The sequence below is a fragment of the Onychostoma macrolepis genome, chromosome 19, assembly GCF_012432095.1.
Source record: "Onychostoma macrolepis isolate SWU-2019 chromosome 19, ASM1243209v1, whole genome shotgun sequence".
Lineage (NCBI taxonomy): Eukaryota > Metazoa > Chordata > Actinopteri > Cypriniformes > Cyprinidae > Onychostoma > Onychostoma macrolepis.
Window position 1 is genome coordinate 32044981 of NC_081173.1, and position 25884 is coordinate 32070864.

The 25884-nt window shown below is 33.8% G+C and overlaps 1 protein-coding gene across 1 annotated transcript in view; it reads left to right on the forward strand.

Moving 5' to 3' along the window:
- The first annotated feature begins 2623 nt into the window (after nt 1–2623).
- Nucleotides 2624–25884, forward strand: part of akap9 (A kinase (PRKA) anchor protein 9) — a 118514-nt gene continuing 95253 nt past the window's right edge. The window contains exons 1-4 of the mRNA XM_058753433.1: nt 2624–2894; nt 16453–16656; nt 21858–21902; nt 24592–24645. Of these exons, the coding sequence (XP_058609416.1) occupies nt 2844–2894; nt 16453–16656; nt 21858–21902; nt 24592–24645 (354 nt within the window). The 5' untranslated portion in view covers nt 2624–2843. The remainder of the gene's footprint in view (nt 2895–16452; nt 16657–21857; nt 21903–24591; nt 24646–25884) is intronic.

A 25884-nucleotide genomic window follows, 5' to 3' on the forward strand; every position in this document is an offset into this window, starting at 1 on the left:
TGCAAGACCTTCGCCGATACTGTAATTCAAATGTTTAATTAGGACAAACTCGTTTATTCACACAGGTTCGGCTCATGTTAGTATAAGAAAGACAAATGGAAGAAATCACAATTGAGATCAAATTTAAGCAAAATGCTTATTTCTACTAAAGAACTTTGGAGAAACACGAGTTTTTATTTCAAGAAAACATAACTTACACGTGCTATGGGTCCTGTTATCTAGTTATGAATTCATCAGATAAACGTTTGCTCTCATGCAGCAGCACCCATCCATAATAAAAAAAATTCATAAAGGCTGTAAATAAATGCATAACTTATAAAAAGGTTATTGGTTGTGTCTATGTGATCAAATGCACAATGACATGATTTAAAACTTGACTGACAAAGATTAAGAAACGCAATTAAAAGGCTGCATTTAAAATTAATTATTTTAGTTACATTTTATTCTTAAATATTAAATGTAGATATTGAATAAATAATATAATGTGTTTATTTATGTAAATTTAAAAAGCTCATTATTTTTTTCATTTATTTAATATTTTAATATCATTCTTATTTCTCCATATTTAACAGCTGTTGGTTCATAAGAATAGTCTTGCATTAATATGACAGACTTTTCTGTATTTATTTATTTAGCTTTTTTTACCCATAAAAAAATGATTCATTGAATTTATTCATTGTTTTTAAGGAAAGTAGTTGCAATCAATTTATTTTAGCTACATTTAAATAAACATTATTATTATTTTTTTTTTAATGTAGCTAAAAGAAATTGTTTGCAACCACTAACCTTAAAAAAATTTTGTATCATTTTTTTTTTCAGTGTATTTTGAATCAGGCATGTTTTAGGGTTGAAGGAAATGTCTGTAAACTTAAAGGATAAGTATTTTTTTGCCAGTAAATAATCTTTTTTTTTTTTCTACAGAATTTACAAGTTCCGCTCCATTAACTATGATGTGGAGAAGTTTACTTCTGATGTTTCTTCAGTCTTCAACAGAATTCTATTCTCTTCAGTTGAGTTGAAGTGAGTTAGTTTGGCGTCTCAGCAGGTGTTTGAGTTTCTGAACCTGATCCTGTGCTGCTCTCACATTAATAATTCACAGTGCTCCTGGATCTCCGAGCATCAGAACCGAACGAGTTCACAGGTGAGGCAGCAGAAAGTGAAGGATGTCCAAGAGAAGATGGGTGGAATTCAAGATCTGCCAAACCATCAGCTGTTCAGCTCCGGTCGGCCGCAGGACTAGACCTCCGTCTCCCGCTGCTGCTGCAGGTATATGATCAATACTTCACACAAACTCACCTCAGAAGAGCAGAACGCCTCGGAGACACTGATGACAGACAGCTGGCAGGGAACGCTCTCAGAAGATTCTCTCAAACCTTAATAGAACCGTCTTTCTTTAATAATGTTCTCAAAACATTAGCTAAAAAACATTATTTATACATCATTCATGTAACGTTTTTTTCCTGCAACATTTTAGTTTGTCTCAATGCTACATTGTTTCAGAATGTTTAGAGAACATATTCAAAAGTAACATTCCCATTATGTTTGTAAAGTGATACAATGTAACATTCATTTAACCAAAAAACATCTTAAAATATAAAAAAGCTGGGCATTTTGAAATTTTAGAGAACATTCTGTTTTCATAACTAAGAATGATATAGCATTCTTAGAATATATTTTTGTTAGGTGTCTTATCTTTATGAATGTTCTCAAAACGTTAGCACAAAAACATTCGTGAAACGTATTAGTTGGATGGTCATATAACATTTTTTTTTTTTTTTTTTAAATGTTATTTCAAAACGTTTAGAGAACATTTAAAGTTACGTGTTTACATTAGAATGTTCACTGAACGTTCACGTGACCAAGAAAAACGTTTTTAAAACATTTAAAACCTGGACGGCTTGATAATTCATAGAAATAACATTGTCATAAAAAAGTTATGAACAAATGTTCATAGTGTTGTCTTCCTGTAACGTGTAATAATATTCTCAAAGCGTTACCATAAAAACTTTATTCTTATATTTATATTTTTTACATACCTTTTATTTGAACGTTCGTCTAACATTCTATAAATGTTACTATTTTTTGGAGAACATTAACGTTTCCATAATGTTTGCAAAAGAATATCATGGAATGTTCCCTTAAAGTTCAAATAACCAAGAAAAATGCTTTTAAAATATTTAAAAACCTGCAAATTTTGAACGTTTAGAGAGCATTCAGAAATAACGCTTTCATAACGTATAAAGAACGTTAGCAAAACATATTTTTTTGGCTCAATTTCTTGACTGACGCTTTTTTAAATATAGGATACAGATAAAGAGGTGATTACTGTGTTTAAAAGACTAACAGACCTCTTACTGTGTATTTAATTATATATTTAATAAGATATGTGCAACTTGACCACTTTTGACAATATAACCTGACATCACAACAATACCGGGCCGATATATGCAAAATTCAGTTCAGTATGGATCATAAATACAGGACGACATACAAACATCTCGATCATATAGCTAATAAACAATTATCAATCATTTATATTTGCATCCTGCACACATAACAGTAACTGATATTGTTTGCACAGCGATGTTTGCTGTGTCGGGCTTTAAAGCGGCCGCGTGCGCGCGTGCGCCGTGACGTCACCGCGCCGCGAGTCTCGTGTGTTTACGTGGAGAAACATGGCGGCGACGGTGACAGCAAAGCCCGAGTAAAACACTGAAGAAATTCCAAAGATTTACCGTCTGAACCGAAGCGGACGCACATGTCAGCGCTCCGCGTTTAGTGCCAGGCGTGCGGCGCTTTTCTGACGCGCGTCTGTCCGTGTTTAAGCCGCAGGAACCGCAGAGATGATGGAAGACGAGGAGCGACAGAGGAAACTACAGGCCGGCAAAGCCAAGGTGAGATTTACCTCATATTTACCTCATCTTTACCTGTCTGCTGACGTTTACCTCAGAATATCACTCTCTCCTGAGATTTACCCCAGCTCGCTGCAGATTTCTGTAGTTTACCTCAGAATTTACCGCCCGTCTGAGATTCAACCCACTGCTGTCATTTACCTCACTGACATCTGAGACTCACATTTGCCTCATCTTTACCTTAATTTAACCTCAGTTCTGTCATTTACCTCAGAAAACGTCTGACATCTGTGACTTCACTCACATTTGGCTTATATTTACCTCATATTTGCCTCAATTTCACCCCTCATTTACCTCAGAAAATAACTGACATCTGTGATTTCACTCACAGTTGCCTTATATTTATCTCATATTTACCTCTATTTTACATCACTGCTGGCATTTACCTCAGAGAACCAGTTACATCTGTGATTTAACACGCATTTGCCTCATGTTTACTTAAATTTTACCCCACATTTACCTTAGAAAATAACCAGCATCTGAGATTTCACAAACATTTTATATCGTATTTACCTTTTTACCTGACATTTAGCTTAGAAAATAACTGAGATAATAGTCAAGCATGAGTTAAATCACATATCTTATTATTATGTTATTATTACTTGTTATTTTCTGGTGTAAATGAGGCAAATGTGAGCTAAATCAAATGTTTACCTGTTTTACCTCACATTTACATTAGAAAGTAAGTGACACCTGTGATTTAACACACATTTGCCTCATTTACCTCGCATTTACCTCAGAAAGTAAGTGACATCTGTGAATTCACTCATAGTTGCCTTAGGGTGTGTTCACACTTGTCATGTTTGGTTCGATTAAAACGAACTCTGGTGCGATTGCTCTGTTAGTGCGGTTCGTTTGAGTAAGTGTGAACGCTGCCATCCGAACCCTGGTGCGCACCAATCAAGCGGACCGAGACCACTAAAAAGATGGGTCTCGGTCCGATTCCAAACGAACTCTGGTGCGGTTCGAATGAAGAATGAATGCAACACGGACCAAATACTTCTCTAAACGAACCAAAAACAGGAAGTAATGACAAGATTGCAACATGATTTAACGACACGGAACGAGCGTTGTAACCAAAACAAAATGAGCAGAGGGCAAACGTGGAGCAACGATGAGGTAAAGTGCCTTTTATGAGCTCCTTGTGAGTTTGCAGGTGGTGAAAATAAAATTATATGTACACGCAACAATGAGCGCGCTTAGTCAAGCAGACGGCATTAAGTGTGTTTGACTTAAAGCGGCGCTGACCAGACCGATCAGTTACTGGGTGCTTTGATATCATACACCCGTATCGGTGTTCAGTAAGTTCCGTCACGAAATATACCTCATTCAACCCGACCAATCAGGTTGTGAACGTATCACTACGCCGGTATCTTTAGGTTTGCTGTCAAAAATGCCAATGTGAACGCTAAGCGGACCAGGACCAAATGTATAATTTTCCTTTTTGGTCTGGACCAAATGAACCAAATGAGCCAAACTACAAGTGTGAACACACCCTTATGTTTATCTCTCATATACCTCTATTTTACATCACTGCTGTCATTTACATCAAAGAACCACTTACATCTGTGATTTAACTCATATTAGCCTCATGTTTACTTAACGTTTACTCCGCATTTACCTCACAAAATAATTGACATATGATATAACTCGCATTAGCCTCATGTTTACCACAGAAAATAACTGACATTTGTGATTTTATTCATATTTACCTCTATTTTACGTCACTGCTGTAATTTACCTCACTGACGTTGTGATTTCACTCACATTTTACATCCTATTTACCTTTTTACCTCACAGTTATCTAAAAAAAATGACATCTGTGATTTAAGTCACATTTGCCTCATATTTACCTCTATTTTACCTCATATTTGTTATTTACCTCAGAATATAGCTCACGTGTGAAATTAACCTTGGTTTTTACGGACCTTTGCAACATATTTACCTTAAATCTGTTGATTTCAATGCTCTCATTTACCTCAGAATGACGTTTTTCTGAGGTTTACCCTAAATTTACCTTCCTTTTCTTCTGATATTTACCTCGATTTCATCTCACTGCTGTCATTTGCCTTAGTATATAACTGACATCTGTAATTTAACTCGCATTTGCCATGTATTTACCTCTATACCTCACATTTACCTTAGAAAATATATTGCATCTTGCATCTTATTTCCATATAACTAACATTTGCCTCATTTACCTCTGTTTTAATTCATGGCTGTCATTTACCTCATAATTTCTGAGATTTACCCCAGATTTTGCTGACTCATATTTGCATACAGTATTTACCTTAAATTGACTTCAGTGCTGTCATTTATCTGTGGATTATCTTAAATTTACCTTCCTTTCTTCTGACATTTACCTCATGTTTACCTCACAGCTGTCATTTACCTCTTTGTAAATCATAGAGAATTACTTCACATTTACTTTAGAGTAAAACTCTCTCTTTGAGTTTTCGTGTTTGTTTTGAGTGTTTATGCATTTCATGCTCTTTCTGTGCCTCTCTTGTATATTAACATATGAATACACCTGATATATGGACAGTAAGGCCGTGTCACTGTGAGTCTGACTGCTTTTACAGGTTGTTTAGTGCTGTTGAATGTAAAGACTGAGAACATGTGGATGGACTTGTGAGACTGGATTTTCTAGCCATTGCTACATCGGATCTTTCCCATGCCTCACATTACTGCATATGAACCGATCTCTCTGCAGACTTTAGGTCACTATAACCTGCTGGAGCAAGTCGAGAGCACAGAGACTGACTCATGAGGTTAATGAAACAACACGATAGCTGCAGTCGGGGCTGAAGTATGCTATTAGGCACACAAGCACTGCAGCAGCTGCTTTTTATCAGTCAGTTTGCATTATATCTGAGACTGGCCATGTTGTTTTTTTAGGTATAGTATCGGATGTATTTGTCAAGCAATAGTTTATTGGATCTCTATGGCCTTACATTCTTGTTTGCTAACACATTGGCCTCTTCAGGGTGCGATGATAACATCCGTGTTATTTTATGAATAGAGCAGAATCTAAAAATACCCAGAGTTGGAAGGAGCGGTGAGATTGACCCCTCTGTACTGGAGCGTTCCCTATGAAGTGAACATATGTGAACGAGGTCACTTGCTGACCCGTCTGTCTAATTCCCGCTGACAGGTTTACGTGATGAGCAAACAGATGGCTGTCTCACAGATGTTGTCTAAAGCTACCTGTTTGTCTCACCCTATCAACCCAGAGATTTTATAGCGGCGTGATATTTAGAGTTTGTTTACGTTCGGTGAGTGTCTGCTTTGGTAAATGACTTGATTAAACGTTAACGAGGAACTGAATTCTGTGAATAAATTTAAAGGAATAGTTTACCCAAAAATGAACATTTGCTGAATATTTACAGATTTGTAGAAATGTGTCTCTGCATCAGTGTCTCAGCGATGGATGCTCTGCAGTGAATGGGTGCCGTCAGAATGAGAGTCTGATAAAAACATCACAATAATCCACAGCACTCCAGTCCATCAGTTAACATCTGGAGAAGACAAAAGCTGAAACACATCCAGCATTAAGACGTTTATAACTAAAATACCATAGAGTCCATAATCCATAATAACTCTTCCTCCAGTGAAGAAGTGTTCTGGTCTGAATCAGGAGAGAAATCTGCAGATCAAGCAGCGTTTACAAGACAAAACAGCTCTAAACTAATATGTGGCTGGATTTTAATCAACAGCAGATGCACTTCTTCACTGGAGGAAGAGTTATTATGGATTATGAACTCTGGTATTTTAGTTATAAATGTCTTAATGCTGGATTAGTTTCAGCTTTTGTCTTCTCCAGATGTTAACTGATGGACTGGAGTGCTGTGGATTATTGTGATGTTTTTATCAGACTCTCATTCTGACGGCACCCATTCACTGCAGAGCATCCATTGCTGAGACACTGATGCAGAGACACATCTCTACAAACCTGATGAAGAAACGCACTCATCCTGATCTCGGATGGACTGAGGGTGAGGAAATATTCAGCAAATTAGAATTTTCCCTTTAAAATACCTTTAAAATTATTTGCAGCATTCTGTTTCTCATTAAAATTTAATTTAGTGCCACAATATTGTGAAAATGAGTCCCCTGTGGGCCTTTTTTGTCCAAGATAATCACTCGTTTCTGGAACCGGGTTTACATCTGAAATGATTTGAGCTAAAACTATTGAATCAAACTAAATGTCATTGTAACATCCAACTTTAATTTCTCACACTTTCTCAGGTAAAAGTTGATGCCTAAACTAGTCAATTAGTACAAAAAATTCACAACAGCTTTGTAAATGTCAGGAGCCACTGATTAAAGATGTTTGTGATGGGAAAAGATGATTCAGAATGATTCATAATTTCTTTTGTAAACATTTGGAGTGAATGCGAACAAAAGCAGAAAAACACGTTTCTTAAAATTGTGCTGCTTTGGAGCAGAAATAAATCACTGCAGACTGATTGAGTGTTTTGTCCAGTAAAATATTAAAGCCTTTCCGTTTGTGACGGCTTAGTTTGGTGAGTTTTCTTTGATAGGTTTGCCATTATAAGTCAAAACAGTTTTTTTGTCACTAATGAAGAAAGGACAACAGAAGCATCATAACATCTTGTCATTTGTGTTCCTATCCAAAAGCATTAAAGCATTGGGTCCCACTTTATATTAGGTGGCCTTAACTACTATGTACTTACATCAAAAAATAAGTACAATGTACATTGTAACTATAAATGTAATTACAGAAATTAATTACAGATGTAATTACATGCAGATATTTTTTAAAATATAAGTACAATGTAAAAACATGTATGCACACAATAAGTGCATTGTACCAAATGATTAATATCAATGTAAGTACATAGTAGTTAAGGCCACCTAATATAAAGTGGGACCAAGCATTGTGCATGCAACAGCAAGTTTCTGGGATCGATTCCCAGGGAATGCATGAACTGATCAAATGCATATTTTAAATGCAGTGCAGGTGGCTTCGTATAAAATCATTTGCAATGTAAAATGTAGTATGTAAGTTCGTCATGCTGAGTATTTGAGTGTTGCACACTGTGACGTAACGTTTGCACAAGACAGATAAAGGGATTTTTGCATGTGTGGACTGGAGGCTTTAGATCTTGATTTCCAACCGTTTCAGCACAGTGAAAGACTCGGTGGATGACCTATGAACCCTGAGCTCGTGTGTTTGAGACCTCCTGCGCATCATGTGCTGTCTCAGATCTGCTGTTTGTTTTGCTGCACCGAACGGTTGGTGTTCAGAGCAGCTGTCCGCACACGCTGTTTTCATGCCAGTGTCATTAGTGAGCGCTTCAGACGCTCTCAGGAACATGACTGGAGAACAGTCATTGCAAAACGGAAACGCTGCATTAGTAAATAAGATGCAAGATTAGAATTAGTGCATCATTGCATGCTAGAGTATTCCAAAGAGGGGTGATTTATTATTTCAGGATGAAGTGTGCATTCATGCATGTTTTTTTTTTTCTTTTCGTTTTTGTGTTGGAGAGTGTTTGCATTTCCGAATTCAAGTCGGACGTTGTTGCAGTTTTGTTGCAGTTTTAGCATGAACCTAAAAGTGAATTAATAATGAAGTTTAAGGTAATGAGGTAATTTATCTAGATGGGTCATTCCATGTCAACTTAACCGGCTAAAAGTATTGATTTTCTTTCTTGTGAATGAAATACATAAACGAAGCAGAAAGCCAAATATTAAATGTCATGGATGAATATTTACGGAGTAATCCACTATTTTGTAAAATGGGGTTAAAATGACAATTTTCACCAGAGATTTGTAGCCAAATTACGGAGGGGAAAAATTACTTGAGAAAATGGTAGGTCCATTAGTAAAATTAGCTGACTTCAGTGCATGCAGACTTTGGAAAAAGAGTGTTTTTTGGCACTCAGACAGGCATGTCAGAGACGAACAAGACAACGTTGTTGTTCTTCACACGTTCCTCAATCAGCTGAATGCAAAGCGTCATTTGACCACTAAAAATCTGTACAATTAAAAAATTGAGCCTCATTGAAATCCCTTTATCTCTGGAACTGAATTATATAATGCCTTAAAAATGAAGATGCCAAAAGAAAAGTTTGTTTAGAACCAGCATGTAAGAAGATATTAATATATCTTTAATATTTCTTGAGTTACCGGCATGCAAACTTTGGGGAAAAAACACACAAGCTGCTTTTTCCCATTTTTGAACAGACCATTGGCATATAATTCAACACGGATTGCTAAAGTCAACAGATTTGACTAATAGAGCTTCCAGTCTCTGGGTAGAAATAACATAATGTTGCTGCCATGTTTTCAAAGTCATTTCTGTAATTTGTCGCTGAATGAAAAATGTCATTTTGACCCCCTGCTACAACACAATGGATTACTCTGTAAATCTTAATCTAGTGCATTTAATATTTTGTCTTTCATCACTATTTATGTTTGCCTTTCTTTTAGAAAAAAATATTAACAATATTCTAGTCAGGGAAGTTTCAGAAATTTAGCTTGATTTGACACAGAATTACTCCGGATGCATGCGTGCAATCTCAAGCTGAACGTTGAAATCTGATACACGTCTGATGTCCGGAAATCAGACCTGTGCTTTAGATTAGAGCTGATGCCTTATGCACACTAATACAGACCTGAATCCTTGAGCCGCGTCCAGTTGCCTGCTTAACTCGAGGTCCGGTCCATTATGTAAAATCAATTGTTCCAACCCAGCGTGCAATGAAAGTGTTTTCTGCCTTCACCAGATCTGAGGGCCTTAATTTATGTGTGTGTTGTTGATTGTAGGCTAAAAGCTCTGGTTAACAAGAGGTCAGGCCTTGAGTATTCAGACGCGCACACAAACCCTTTGTTAATCCCGATCAATAGTCTGCTGGGATAATTGGCTTGGCTGATAAACACAGTTAGTGTCACTCAAGATATATTACAATAAAACTAAAGCGAGCTGCATAATTAAATACCTCCTACACACTCGGCCATCGTGATCTTAATTAACAGCAGCGCACGCTCACCAAATGATTTGTGTCACCCTGTTATGATGCTCGTTAGCTGTTGTCAGTGATTGTTTGGCACGTGACGGATGCGTCTGGGTTTTTATGATAAAACACTTGTAAAGTGTTTATCACAGAATGATATATCAGCCAATTCATTTCATATCTGTTATTATTCAAATGTTTGGGGCTGGTAAGAATTTGCTATTGTTTTTGAAAGAAAAAAGCTGCATTTATTTAATCTGCAAAATTGTGAAATATTTTTACAATTTAAAACAGCTGTTTTCTATGTGAATATCTATTAAACTGTAATTTATTTCTGTGATGCGCAGCTGTATTTTCAGCATCATTACTGCAGTCTTCAGAGTCACATGATCTTCAGAAGTCATGCTAATATGCTGATTTTTGATTATTATCAATGTTGAAAACAGTTGTACGATATTTTTGTGGAAACCGTGATGCATTTTATTTTTCAGGATTTTTTGAATAAAAACTTCAAAAGAACAGCATTTATGTGAAATAGAAAGGTTTGTAACATTATAAATGTCTCTACAGTTACTTTTAAAGGATTTGATGTGTCCTTGATGAAAACTACTTCTTGTATTATGTTGTGGATGTAGTTGACACGAGGACAGTAGAAATGAGCAGAAATGAGCTGTTTGCACTGAAGTAACAGCAGACCTAGATTTGACCGAGTGTAATCGCAGTCTTTCCAAATAGGCCAAACGGGTGTCAGCAGGGGACGCTCACCTCAGGGAGCTGATTAGATAACCCAGAGATTAATGCCAGCCTTTGTGGGGAAAAACAAATTAAATTTAATTTCAAGCTGTGCGACTGCTTCTGTTCCAGCTCCTGCTATTGCTTTCTTGGATTTTACTTTAGGACTCATAGAAATGGCCGATATATTGGTGACCGGACGCATATCAGCTAGCATTAGACATTTTCTGAAATTGCAATTGGTCTGAAAAATGGAAGCAGTCTTCGTTTGGTCTCTGTGTGTTAAAGCAGCTCTTGTTTTAAATGATGCAAAACAATATATCTACATATTGAAGCCAGTTTCTGCCACCTGAATAACAAAAACAAAAAAAAAAGGCAACTTTTGTCCCACAATTCTGACTTGAAATTGTGAGTTTACAAATCGCCAATTCTGATTCCCCAGAATTGCGTGATTAAATAGTCGCAACTGAAAGAAAATAGTCTATTTTTTCCCTCGTAATTGCGTGTTTATCTCAGTTCTGAGAAAAAAGTGAGAATTGTTAGAGATAAACTCGCAACTGTAAGAAAAAAAAAAAATCAGAATTGTGAGATACAATATATAAACCCGTAATTGCGATTTAAAAAAAAATAAAAATAAAATTTAAAAAAAAAGTCAGATTTGAGAGATAAATTAGCAATTAAAAAAAAAAAAAAAAAAAATCAGAATTACGAGAAGAAAGGTCAGAATTTTGACCTTGTTTTATTTTTGAATTCAGTGGCAGAAGCAGGTTTCCACGTGTAATCTTTCATCGTAGTGTCGTAGAGTCTGGTGGTTATTCTCCTTCACTGGGATGTTTTCACAGCCGCTGCTCTCGTGAAGTTGTTTTGTTTCTCAGGTGCATCTTTCCCAGGAGTCTCCGCTGCATCCCATGATGCCACAGGACACCTGTGATCCGCGTTGAGTGTGTTAACATGCGGACCGCGCACTGAGCTCATGTTCTGTCGCACGCCCATCTCACCTCTCTACTAATTAGTGCTCATTTAGCGTAATGGACATGCATTAGTGCGAATGCTCTTTTTGCTTGTTTGCATAAATAATGTAAAAGCCGCGTGCGTGATTCCTGCTCCGTCGCCATGGTAACAGCAAAAGAGACTTTTCCAATCGGCTGTATTTCGGCGTTAAGAGGTTTTCTGGGAAATGTGTTTCTCACTCGTGTTCTTGAGCGTTTGAGAGGTGTTGAGTGTTGAGTTTCTGGGTGAAATGTCACCGTGAGGCTGATGTTCAGAAACGGACTGAAATGTTCAGGTGTTGTAGAGGAGAAAAAGGTTTTTAACTGTAACAATTTATAGAAATTAATTTATGAGTGTCTTGTCAGTGCATTGATGCATGTTACGTTATACACTCACACACTAAAGACAGACGTTTCTTTTCTTAATTCTGTGGAGGGGTTTAACAGACTGAATTAAATAAATAAAATTAATGAAATGATTAAATATTTCATATTTGTTACAGTTGCAATAAATTATTTAATGACTATTTAAAGTACAATGAATTTATTTAATATTTATTCCTGTTGAAATAAATAAAAAAATAAAAGTGCAATGAAAATGTATATTTATTTCAAATAAATTATTTTCAGGTTACTTAATTTTGCGTAAATAATTTGCATTTTATGCAATGGATTTATTTATTTGTGGTCACTTTCATTATGCATATGTTTATTGATTGCAGCATTTATTTTCAGGATTGACATTTTTATTTTAATATTGACATTTCATTTAGCATTCTAAAGTGTATTCATGTGGTATTTCACATCCTTTTTCATTTCACATGAAATAATAAATATTTTTCCTTGCCTTTTTATGCTATCATTTCATTGTATTTTATTTATTTAATGCAGCATTCGATGATGCATTTAATCATTTGATTATGTATTTATTTGCAAAATGTAATATTAAATCCCTCCTTAGAAACCTAAAGATCTTTGTGAAATGAATCCCGTATGAACTCATGTGGTTTGGATAATAGTGGGGTGTTACTGCTGTGTGTGTGTGTGTGTGTGTGTGTGTGTCAAAAGACAGGTGTGTGTGTGTGGACAGACAGGTGGCCATTACTTTCTCTCTCAGCTGCTGGCTTTGTGACGTGTGTGTGTGTGTGTGTGTTAAATTACAGAAGCTGTTATTCTATCAGTTGTTCTGTTTAGCCGTGGGTGGCATGCAACTCATTTTACTCGTGTAATGTGCAGTATTTCTGAGTAGACAGGTTTGTTAAACAGAAAAAATGTAGGGCGGCATACGGTTTTCTTTTCTTTTGGGGATTGATTGAGTTGAAGTCGGAAAGTGAAAGGTTGAAAATGAGAGTGATTGACATGAGCTGAAGCTTTACTCAAGCTCACGTGTCAAACTCAGGCCCGCGAGAGCATATGATTGTCTTAAAATAAAAATCTATGCCACCTTTTTATCGTAAATTATGAAAGTGTGTATCAATACCCAGCACCACCGACACACACGCAAAAACACGATATTCTCCATTCGTTTTTTGAGTTTTTCTCATTTTAATAGTTCGTTTGAGGCGGTTTCTATGTCCAGAGCGCATTATATCCTATGCGAGAGCGCAAATCTCTGTCCTGCAATAGATCTACAGGATGGTCACCCTCGCGCAGAGTAATAAAATTATAATTACTAATTTGAATCAGTAAATTTTAACGAAAACAATACATTATGAAAATAAAAAGCAGGTTTTTTGCGATCAGATAAACTCCTGGAAAGACTCCAGAAAGCGAATGCATTTAAACAGTAAGCACAAAACAGCGCTAATGCAGAGAAAACACGGCCGGTTTCACCAGAGATGGAGGAGATAATAGCACTCGCGTACAGATGTCAGGCTTAAAAGCAGGAGTGTTTTGTGCTGGATGCTGGCTGAAGGTGTAGTTTACGCAGTAGTCAGTGGTTTAGTAAATCTGGATCAGTCACGTCAAGGTAGTTCGTTTAGTGCTCTTTTGGCGCCCCCCTGTGTTCCTGTTTGGTATCGCAGATTGACTTGTGCAATTGTTTTTATTAAAAGTGCTGTAATCTACTAAATGTAATGTAGAAATGTGAAGCAGCAGTGTATCATGAAAAGTGCCATACAAATAAATCTGAATTGAATTGCAAACAATTATTAATTAATTTATTTATTTATTTTGGCACTATATACATTCATTGCAAATAATGAAAATTAAAAAAATTTTTTTTTTTTTAGTACTTCAGTTTGTATTTATTTATTTTTGGGTTGGGGAGTTGAGTACCGCCTCTTCTTTTCTTTTTTTTCTACTACAAGCACTAGGGATGTAACGATTCACTCAACTCACGATTCGATTTGCGATTTTGATTTCACGATTCGATTCGATTCATGATTTTTTTTTAAGAAAATGAGATTTAAGACAAATTATAAATTAAATATGTTCTTTTATTATTGCTTGGACAAAATGCTGCATGTTTCTTTGTGAAATTGAAATATAACACTATAATAATATACTAATATAGCACTTGCATATTATTGCTCTTTTGTTGGTTTTGATTGCTTCTATTGTCCTCATATAAGTCACTTTGAATAAAAGCGTCTGCTAAATAACAAAATGTAAATGTAAATAACAACTAAACTGAAATTTTAAAACAAGCCCCAAATCAAATAAATAAGTAACATAAAAGAAATCTCTTCATAAAAACTAAATAAAGCTTTGTCTGTGCTCTTTCCATTTAAAATGAGAGGCAACCACTGCATTTTAATCACGATCCAAACAAAGATGCTGCATACATGCAGCAGGAGCAGTTTTTAACCTAAATTAGACTGTATAATTTCGAAATTTGAAGCAAAAACAGAATGGTATGACTTCAGTTTTGTGAAATTATACATAGAAACAGCAGACGAGCTGAATGAGACGCAGATTCACTCTCTGCCAGCAGGTGGCGCTTTAAGCGTTTCCTTGGTTTCCGCTGTAAACAAAGCAGCGCTGCACTTATGAACTTTAATATGCATTATACAGAGCCAAGATGCGAAGAAAAATACCATCTAAACTTTTCTAAAGACAGTAAGTTCCCCTCAGACATGCATTCATATAAACTACCCTAATTGAATCGCGATTTGTTTCGCATTTCAACCGATTTGAATCGTCACATATTTGAATCGATTTTCAACCGGTTCGCGGTTAATCATTACATCCCTAACAAGCACTACACATATGCACTCCGAAGTCAGTTTCTGCGTATAAATCGCACGCCAAATAGAAACAGAAAATCGTGCTATACGCACTTTCGTGAGACCGGGATCATATGTTTTTTTTTAAATGCCGTATCTGTCACATGTTCTTAGCTGCTCACAATTATTTGTTGTACCATAAATGTAACAAAAAAGTTTTTAACAAATTTAATGTAACGACCTGTGTTTGATGATACTCGTCTTTATTTACTTTGATTAATTTGGATTTCTTAACCTGATAAATTAAAAGGATTTATGTTAAAATAACACAGAGCAATAACATATGCATTTGCATAGACGTTAAAATATGCAATATTTGTAACTTAAGTAATAATAAAATATAGAGAGAGTTATTTAACAATATGATAGGGAGTAGTAACATTCGTACAGTCTTACAGTTACATCCGGCCCCCATAATGTTGAAGCGGCCTTCTGAGTTTGAGTCCCAGTGTTAATTAAATGCAATCTAAGTTGCTTTGGATAAATGCATCTGCCAAATCCATAAATGAAAAACCAGCTGAAGTTTTTACATTTTGAATCCTTTACCTATTTGCTTATAAATCTCTTGTTACACTATATTATTACCAAATCTTGCATTCAATCTTTTTGTCAACTTGTTATCTGTCAATTAGCACAGTTTCTGTGTTTCTTTTTGGATCGTATTGATCGTAGGCCTCATTGTTCTGAACTTATGCACCTCAGTTTGAGCCAAAATGATCCACAAATAATGCTTTTCACTCAAAAACCGAGGAGCATGAGGCCTAAGATCAATCAGATCCAAAAAGAAACACAAAAACCATGCTAACTGACAGAAAACAATCCAACATTTGGTGATAATGTAGCATAATAAATAAATACATTTTTTTGTAGGACGAACATTTCTGACCAAAACATTTTTTATATATATATATATTATTGTGTATTTTTTTTTTTTTTTTTTTTTTTTTGGAAGTTGTTGTAGCCGCTAGGATCAAAGCCAGTAAGTTTTAATCCAATGCATTGAGGTTAACATTAGCATTTTCAGGGAAATGAAAATCCTCTCCGGTCAAAGTGACCCAAGCACAGCATGAGGGCTAAGAAGGTAAATAGTCGTGTTTAATTTACACTTCCAGACACTGCAGGATCTTCACACTGGGTTTATGCATTTGGGTCAGTAAGTGTAATCCAGAGCTGCTCTGGTTTTTAACACACTTTAGTGTCTGACAGTGAATCCTGTTCAGCACGAGCGAAGGATTCATTTGATCGAGATGTTCATGTTTGAGTTTTCGAGCTCGTGTTCCTTCCTGAAGATGATTTATGCTTCAAATGAGTGATAAACGACAGATAGGTGTGTGCGTATGCGGTTGCATGTTGATGAAGCAGATGTCTGTCTTAATGGGCGTCTGTGCTGCTAATCCAGTTAAAGCGGAGTTGAAGGATTTGCGGTGGCACAGCGCAGGACGGTGACGGTGTTGATCAACAATCAGGCATGATTCGGCTCAGCTTCACCAAGCTGTGCCGCGTTACTGTGGGTTTTACTGTCTAGTTTTTTTACATTCACAAACTATTTTTCTCAGTGTGTGTGATTTTTGTCGCTCATAAGCGTGTGTTTGTGTCTGGTCTCTTCCAGCTGGCCGAGTACCGGCAGAAGAAAGCTCAATCCGATGGCCAGAAGAAGCAGAAGAAGAAGAAAAAGAAGCCGGAGTCGGACGTGGAGGAGCAGGGGAGAAATGAGGGCGAGGAGCAGGGAGGAGATCAGACCACCGTGTTTTCTCTCTCGAAGACCCTCCGGAGCGGAGAAACCGTCACACACGACCAGACCTACACCATAGAGGTGAGCAGGGTTCACGATCGCTCGGCGAGACGCGGTCAGATCAAGCTTTACACGCACTGCCGCTCAGATGTTTAATGTGTTTTACGGGAGTCTCTTCTGCTCATCGAGGCTGTATCTATTCACTCAAAAATACAGAAAAAACTGTAATATTGTGAAATCATTTTGCGATTTCTAATATTGGTTTCCTATTTTAATATACTTTAAAATAGAATTTATTTCTGTGATGCACAGCTGAATTTTCAGCATCATTCCTCCAGTCTTCAGCGTCACATGATCTTCAGAAATCATTTTAATATCTAATATAAATATCATTCTATTTGTGCTGCTTCATATTGTTTTTTTGGAACGTGATATTTTTTTTCTTTGATTGCAAAGTTAAAAAGAGCAGCATTTTTTCAAAATGGAAACAATATAAGTCTTTACTATGACTTTTTATTCATTTAACACATCCTTCCTGAATAAAAGTATTAATTTCTTTAAAAAAAAGAAAAAAAATTGCTGACCCCAAACTTTTGAATAGCATTGTGTATTGTAACACAAAATTTCTTTTTTTTAAATAAACGCTGTTCTTTTTAACTTTGTATTCATCAAAGAATCAAAGAATAAAGTGTCACGTTTCAAAAAAACAATATGAAGCAGCACAAATAGAATGATATTTATATTAGATATTAGAATGATTTCTGAAGATCATGTGACGCTGAAGACTGGAGGAATGATGCTGAAAATACAGCGCTGCGTCACAGAAATAAATTCTATTTTAAAGTATATTAAAATAGGAAACCAATATTAGAAATCGCAAAATGATTTCACAATATTACTGTTTTTTCTGTATTTTTGAGTGAATAGATGCAGCCTCGATGAGCAGAAGAGACTCCCTTTGTTATACAGAGGAAACTTCATAACTCAACTAGTGGCACTAAAATTAATATTAATTAAATATTTAGTAATAAAATGTTTATTACTTAATCAAATGTAATATTCAACACTATAATGGATGCATGCAAACATTTAAATTACAGATAATTTAAATGTTTACAGATAATTTATCAGCATTTATTAATCTTAGTTAATTTCAGCATTTACTAATGCATTATTAAAATCACAAGTTGTGTTGTTAACATTAATGCACTGTGAATAAACAATGAACAACTGTATTTTCATTAACATTAACAAAGATTAATAAATGCATTGTTCATTGTTTGTTCATGTTAGTTAATACATTAACACCTTATTGTAAAGTGCCACCAAATATATATTTATCAATATGCTTCTCTTTAAAGTTATTTTTTCAGGGTTTCTGCCACAAATTAAGGCCTTAAATCAGAGCAGAAAGTCTTCAATTCATATAGTCATGGTATTTAATGTTGCATGCATTGCAATAAATTAATATCTTCATCAGTATCTTCATTTTTCAATGCAAATATTTAAGCATTCTTAAATCAATGTTTACTTTATGCATTTACTTGATGTAATGCAAATGAAGTCTTGACAAATTGAACAATTTAATTCAATTCAAATGCACTCGGCCTGTTTGCTAAAACAAGAACAAATATCTGTTAATGGGGAATGAAAACTTGTTTTTCCTTTGAATTAAGTTGATTTGTTCTCGTTTTAATCATATTTTTTTTTTATTTTATTTTTTTTATTGTTTCTGAGATAAAACTCACAGTGTCCTGCTGGTTAACTGAGCTGTGGTGTTTCTGTCTGAAATGCCTGTATAGTGCGATTTGAAAACACTGTTATGATTACAGTTACTCAAATAATGAGTATAATGACATTAATGTAATCACAGTGCTCTGTTTACAGGAGCTCCAGCTTTAATGGCATTGTGAAGGTGCATGTAAACGCAATCAGTGAGCAAACGCTGTGTTTCTGTGTAAATGCTTGTCGTGGGTTGGTTATGTAGATGTTTCTGCAGGCTGTTGTTGTGTGTGAACTGCTATAACTAATGTTTAAAGGTGAAGTGTGTAATTTCTGCAGCTTTAGCGGCTCTGAAGGGAATAACATTAATAATGACTCCAAACAAACACAGAGGCCATGCATTATTGAAGATAGCGATAGAAAACAAGACAGAAAAATAAAGACTTTGTGCTCAGTGATTCAAGAATTCAAGAGTGACAGTGATATTTGAGTTTTTATTTTTATATTTTTCATACTCGATGTAATTTTTAAGTTTTTGTAATTTTGTTGTTTTTGTCATTTATTAGTTATAAAGAAAAGAATTTTATATATATATATATATATATATATATATATATATATATATATATATATATATATATATATATATATATATATATATATATATATATATATATATATATATATATATATATATATAACATTTTTTTTTTTTTTAATATATTTTTTATTTTAGTTTAAATTATTTTAGTACTTCAGCTTCAAGTTAGGGTTAGGTGAAATGTCTTGAAATGAAAAAAAAAAAATATATATAATTTTAATATTTTATTTCTGTTACCATTTATTTTATTTCAAGTAACTTTTTTTTCTGTTTTTAGTTAACTATAACAGCTCTGATGAGTGATTTGTTAGATTAAGTCTTCATGCCTTTTGAGGTTTGTTCGTCTTTTTGAAAATGTCTTAAAATTACTCGCTGTTAATTACTCGCTGTAGATGAGTGTGTTTCTTCATCAGGTTTGTAGAAATGTGTCTCTGCATCAGTGTCTCAGCGATGGATGCTCTGCAGTGAATGGGTGCCGTCAGAATGAGAGTCTGATAAAAACATCACAATAATCCACAGCACTCCAGTCCATCAGTTAACATCTGGAGAAGACAAAAGCTGAAACACATCCAGCATTAAGACATTTTTAACTAAAATACCATAGAGTTCATAATCCATAATAACTCTTCCTGCAGTGAAGAAGTGTTCTGGTCTGAATCAGGAGAGAAATCTGCAGATCAAGCAGCGTTTACAAGACAAAACAGCTCTAAACTAATATGTGGCTGGATTTTAATCAACAGCAGATGCACTTCTTCACTGGAGGAAGAGTTATTATGGATTATGGACTCTATGGTATTTTAGTTATAAACGTCTTAATGCTGGATGTGTTTCAGCTTTTGTCTTCTCCAGATGTTAACTGATGGACTGGAATGCTGTGGATTATTGTGATGTTTTTATCAGACTCTCATTCTGACGGCACCCATTCACTGCAGAGCATCCATTGCTGAGACACTGATGCAGAGACACATCTCTACAAACCTGATGAAGAAACACACTCCTCCTGATCTCGGATGGACTGAGGGTGAGGAAATATTCAGCACATTTTAATTTTCAGCTGAACTATGCCTTTAAAGACTACTCTCTCTCTCTCTCTCTATATATATACATATTCTATAATCTGTTTAAATATACATACAGAATATTTATCTTCCCAGCTCTTTTGCCCTCATGATAAATTTATGCGATGTGTGGATGTTTTTAAAGCCCGGCAGGTTTGTGGAGTGTTTGCAGTTGTAGATGAGTGTGAAATTAGTGGTTGCCCAGGCAACAGACAACTGCGTTTGAGCTGGTTAAGCTGTGTGTGTGTGTGTGTGTGTGTGTGTGTGTGTGTGTGTGTCGGCTGTCCTTGCAGCAGAATAGCAGCGCTGGCGTGATCTCGCTCTATTCACTCAGCTCTCAATGCTTTATGAAGGTGCTTTATCAGCAGAGGTTTCTCCAGCAGCTTCACCTCCGTCTGTGTGCTTGGGCTCAGTCTCTTTGTTTGAATGGAACACAATCATCTTTAAGCACAGAGAGACTCCTCTGGACGCTGCTGTTTCTGTCTGTGACACGCCTTTGCATTTAAATCACCACGCCAAAGTTTCAAGTGCTCGTGTAACTTCCTGCTGTAGCTGTTGCCGTGGAAACGGCGCTTGTGAGTGTTGCCGTGGAAACAACGCTTTTCTGATGGATATTACTGACCTGCTAAATTAACTAACAGCCTTTAACTAGTAAATATAATCTGTGTAACTGAAATTTCGAGTCTTGTTTGCTACGTATTGCTTGCATTAATACACAAATATTTATTTATTTATATAAGCACACTTCTCATCCAGTTATCAATATAAAAACTATTTATTTTCATTAAGCACATTTTTTTCCATGCAGTTAATACAGAACCGTTTATTCTTTTTCGTTAAGCACATTTTCTCCAATTATCAACATAAAAATTTTAATTATTATTTTCATTATGCACATTTTCTTCTTCAATTATCTGTACAAAAGCTATTTATTTATTTATTTTCATGAATCACATTTTCTCCACCAATTATCAGTACAAACCTATTTAAGTTAAGCTCATTTTTACCTCCGATTATCAAAACAAAAACTGTTTATGTACTTATTTATTTATTTATTTTCATTAAGCACGCTTTCTCCTCAAATTATCAGTGCAAAAATTATTAAAGCACATTTGACATATCAATACAAAACAGTTTGTTTATTTATCTATGTAGCTTTATTTTTATTTATTTTCAATAAGCACATTTTCTCATATCAGTACAAAAAATATTTATGTATTTAAGCACATTTTATTATCATTAATTATTTATTTACATTGTTTGTATATTACAGTTTGTTGCAATGTGGCAATTTTATTATATAGTCAAATATTATTATATTATATTTTAATTTACATAGTTTAGCATTTACTGTATTTGTTATATTGATGTTAAAATAAAAAGCTGAAATACGAATAAATAAGAAAAGTCGTGTAATATAAGTGGGTGAGGGTAAAAGCTGGATTAATGAATGTAAATATAAGAGTCACAATAGTGAATCTAGAGAGATCAGCATTGAGAATAATGTGAATTACAGAAGATCTTTTACGACTCTTAACAAGCAATTAACACCCTGACCACACATTAGATGATCTGCACCGATGGTTTCCAGTATTAGTCAGTCGCACCCATAATCACAGCCGTTCTGTTGTGTTTCTGTGTCTCTGGACTGAGCTGGATGTAGGTCAGACGTTCATGCATCAGTGTAATTAGCCGTGATCCGCGGCTCATGAAGTGTGTCTGTACTGATCTGGAGTCAGAGCTGAGGATCACACTGCTATCCTTAGCCTTCGTTTCAGGACGCTGCTTTTGTAAAAGTAGTGCCGCTCTTGATTAGTGTCCCACTAACACCGAAGCCTCGGAAAGTAGAACAATGTAGAAATTAATTGCACATGCGACCTCATTATGTTTTCTTTTTTCAGCCCGAGAGTGAAGTCTCAACGACAGCTGAAGACTGTTCATCTGAGGTAAGACCCTATTTATTTATTTATTTATTTTTAATTTTATTTATACTAAGTGCATTTTCTTCTCCGTTTATCAAGACAAAGCTATTTATATATTTATTTAATTGTTTGTATTAAGCAGATTTTCTCCTCAAACTATTAATATGAAAACTTTATTTGTTTTAAACACATTTCTCCTCTGATTTTCCATACAAAAACTGTTTATGTATTTATTTGTTGATTTATTTTCACTAAGCACATTTTCTTCTCCATTTATCAAGACAAAAACTGTTTATATGTATTTATTTAATCATTTGTATTAAGCAGATTTTCTCAAATTATTTATACAAAAACAATTTTTTATTTAAGCACATTTTCTCCTCCAAATATCTGTACAAAAACACATTTATTTATTTGAGCAAATTTGTCCTCCAATTATCAATACACATTATTTATTTATTTTTATTAAGCACATTTCTCTTATTTTTTATTAGTTTTTATTTATTTAAGCGCATTTTCTCCTCCAGATATCAATACAAAAACTATTTATTTGTATATTTAATAATTGATTTATTTTCATTAAGCATGTTTTCTCCATTCATCAAATAGCTTTGATTATACATTATTTGGATAATTAGTTTTAAAGTTATATCTGATTCTGTTGCATGGAACTGAATAAAAATAATATATTGATAATATTAAGGCAACACTTTACAATAAGGTTCCATTAGTCAGTGGTAGTTAGTGTAGCCTATTAACTAACATGAACAATACATTTATTACAGTATTTATTCATCTTTCCTAATGTCAGTTAATGATAATACAGGTGTTCACTGTTAGTTCATGTTAATTCAGAGTGCATTAACTGTTAACAAGCACAATTGTTGATTTTAATAATGCATTAGTAAGTGTTGAAATTAATATTAAGATTAATAAATGCTGAAGAAGTATTGTTTATTTGTTCGCGTTAATAATATTAATATAAATTCTGTCCAATTTTATTGTTACTTTCAGTAAAAAGTTGTTTTGTGTTTTTTAAATTCAGTATCTTTAAAATTGAGTTAAATTAAAATTACTTTGTATTATTTAATAAAATAAATAATAAATAATCATTACAAAGCGGTTTCGATTTTCGGCTCAGAGTTTTCGTTTCGGTGCATTCCTAATTTATTGTTTGATTTATATTCTTTAAGCACATTTTCTCTTCCAATTATCGATACAAAGGATTATATATGTGTTTATTTATTCTAATAATTATATATTTGTTATTTTTGTATTTTAATATTAGTTAAATTTTTAAAATGTGTTTGTTTTTGACTTTTATTTTCTTAAATGACATGTATAGAATAAATGAAAAGTTCAAATGTGATCCATTAGTGAATGTGTTTATGAAGCGAGTGTGTTTATTCTCAGGCTTAATTCGAGTGAGTCAGGGTTTGGTTTTGTTAATGACTCGGGGGATGTTATTGTGCTTGTGAACGCTTTATGATGCAGCACAAAAGAGAAATCCAGAAACCTTCACCGCTTGGTCCTCTCCAGCTCTCATGCTCAGCGAACCATGTGACCTGCTGGTTGCCAGGCAGTGAAATCTTACAGAACCTGCCTGAAATTTCTGACCAAAGTTTCACAGCCGTGCTGCTGCTGCTGATCAGAGACTGTCAGAATATCAAATATCTGATTACAGCCTAATCAATAACCAGATAAATCCTGGGCAAGAATGTCCAGCACACATTTAACCTCAAAAATGTGTTTTTTCAATACAAAAAGTATTTATTTATGAATTTTATTTATTTCCATTAAGCACATTTTCCCCTCCAGTTCACAATGCAAACGAGAATATAATAGAATATTATAAAAAAAATGTTTATTTTACATAAGTACACTTTTCTCCTTTTAATTCTCAAAACAAAAATATTTTATTTACTTTTCTTTAAGCATATTTTCTGCTCCAATTCTTTAGACTATTTGTTTATTTTCTTTAATTAAGCACATTTTCTCTTCATATTCTCAATACAAAAACTAACTATTTATTTATTTATTTTCGTTGAGCACATTTTCTCCTCAAATTATCAATACAAAAGATTTATTTTTATTTATTTGTTTTATTCATTTTCATTAAGCACATTTATTCTAATTTTCGGTATAATTTTATATATTTTATATATTAGGATTTGTTGCATTTTGACATTATTTTCATTATATATTTAAAGAGTTTAAGTATTAAGCATTTAGTTTAGTTTAAATAGTTTAACATTTTGTGTATAAATAATTGTATTTTTTGTATTGGCTTCCATTCCAAAAAAAAAAAGAAAAAAAGATTAGAATAAAATAAGTTAAAAAAATAAAAAATATAAAAAAATAATTAAATAATAAAAAATGTATAAAAAAATAATTAAATAAAAGTAACTTATTAAAGAAATGTAAGGCAGGAAAAATGTTTTATAATAGTGAGAATCTTAGTAATAATCAGCATTGAGAAAAATAAGAATTATGGAAGAGGTAAAAATGATTCACATTTTACTGAATTTGGAGGCTAAATATGATTAATAGTCATTGAAATAATGTCAAAAAAATTATAATGGTCCCAAAAATTCCTCAGTGCAAAACACATTTCATGTCTTTGTGAAATTAATATGCTGGAATCAGTGTAATTTGTGCAAATTGCATGGTGTGTGCAGATGTTCTCCTAAAAGCCCTCTCTCATGAACGACAGGTAAATGGTTTCCACGAGAGGACAGAGAGTGATTTGACAGCCTCTGTGATCGGGGTACAGTAATGTATTTGATAAAGCAGTAATCGCTCCTGCATCGCTCTGTCTCCTCCTCAGCGTTTCTTCTGATGCACTAACCTCACACTTCCTCCTGCTTTACCTTCATCTCTGAGGCTCAGCTGCTTGTGAATATGCTAATGCCGAGGCCACGGATGCCGTTCAGTGGCATTTTAACTGCGCTCGCTCAAATCACCACATGAATAGGGGAAGACGGGGCTGCTTGGCATTTTGTCGGCCGTATATTATGTTGGTGGAGGGGAGTGTGTAAAAGCTGTATGAACTGCTTGTATAAGAGCACAGCTTTTACAAGGGACTAATATATCGACAGAAAGGAAAAAGATTAGAGAAAAGAGATTTAAGGCCATCAGGTTCACATTTTCTACCTGCACAGTACCAGTATTAATGCTAAATTGTCTCTAAATTAATGTATTTTATTTCTGCTAAATTAAAAAATCCTCTGCATGTTGCATCAAAATGCATTTTTGCATAAAGATAACATTTTCAAATAAAGAAATAAATCTAGCATCATAGTCGGGATTTAGCAGTGTCTTTTTAATATAATTTAGGTACTGTTATAATTTTTAATAATATTATGAGTTTTTATTTTTCTGTTTTCCATTTTCACTTTAATTTTAAAGTTTTAGTAATTTTTTTAAATTCAGATAGATTTTAGTAATTTTATTTTAGTAGATCAAGTTGAACCACTGAAAATAAAGTTAACTTTTTTTATATTTCTTTTTTATGCTAACACATTTTTCCCCAATTTTAATTTTAAAGTTAAATAAATATTGAAATTATTTTATTTATTTTTAAATATATCTGTAAATATCTGTTTTAGTTATTTTAGTACATCAAGTTGAAATAAAATATTTACTTTAACAGAAATAAAATGAAATTTTATACAGAATAAAGTATAATGTTTTTTCTATTATATTTTAAAGTTTTATTATTTGTTTTATTTATTTATTTATTTTTTATGTGTGTATAGTTTTTTATAAATTTTTATTAGCTATTTTAGCACATCCAGTTAAACAAAATAAAAACAAGAAATGTTGCTTTGGCAACTAGATTCTTTTATTATAATTACAATAATTATAACTTATTATAATTGTTACATACATTTTTTATAATTAATAAAATAGTATTTAATTAAATAAGTAAATAATTTTACAATTATTAAAAATAATATTTTATTATATAAACAATTTTATTTCTAAATTAAATTTTTAATGGTTT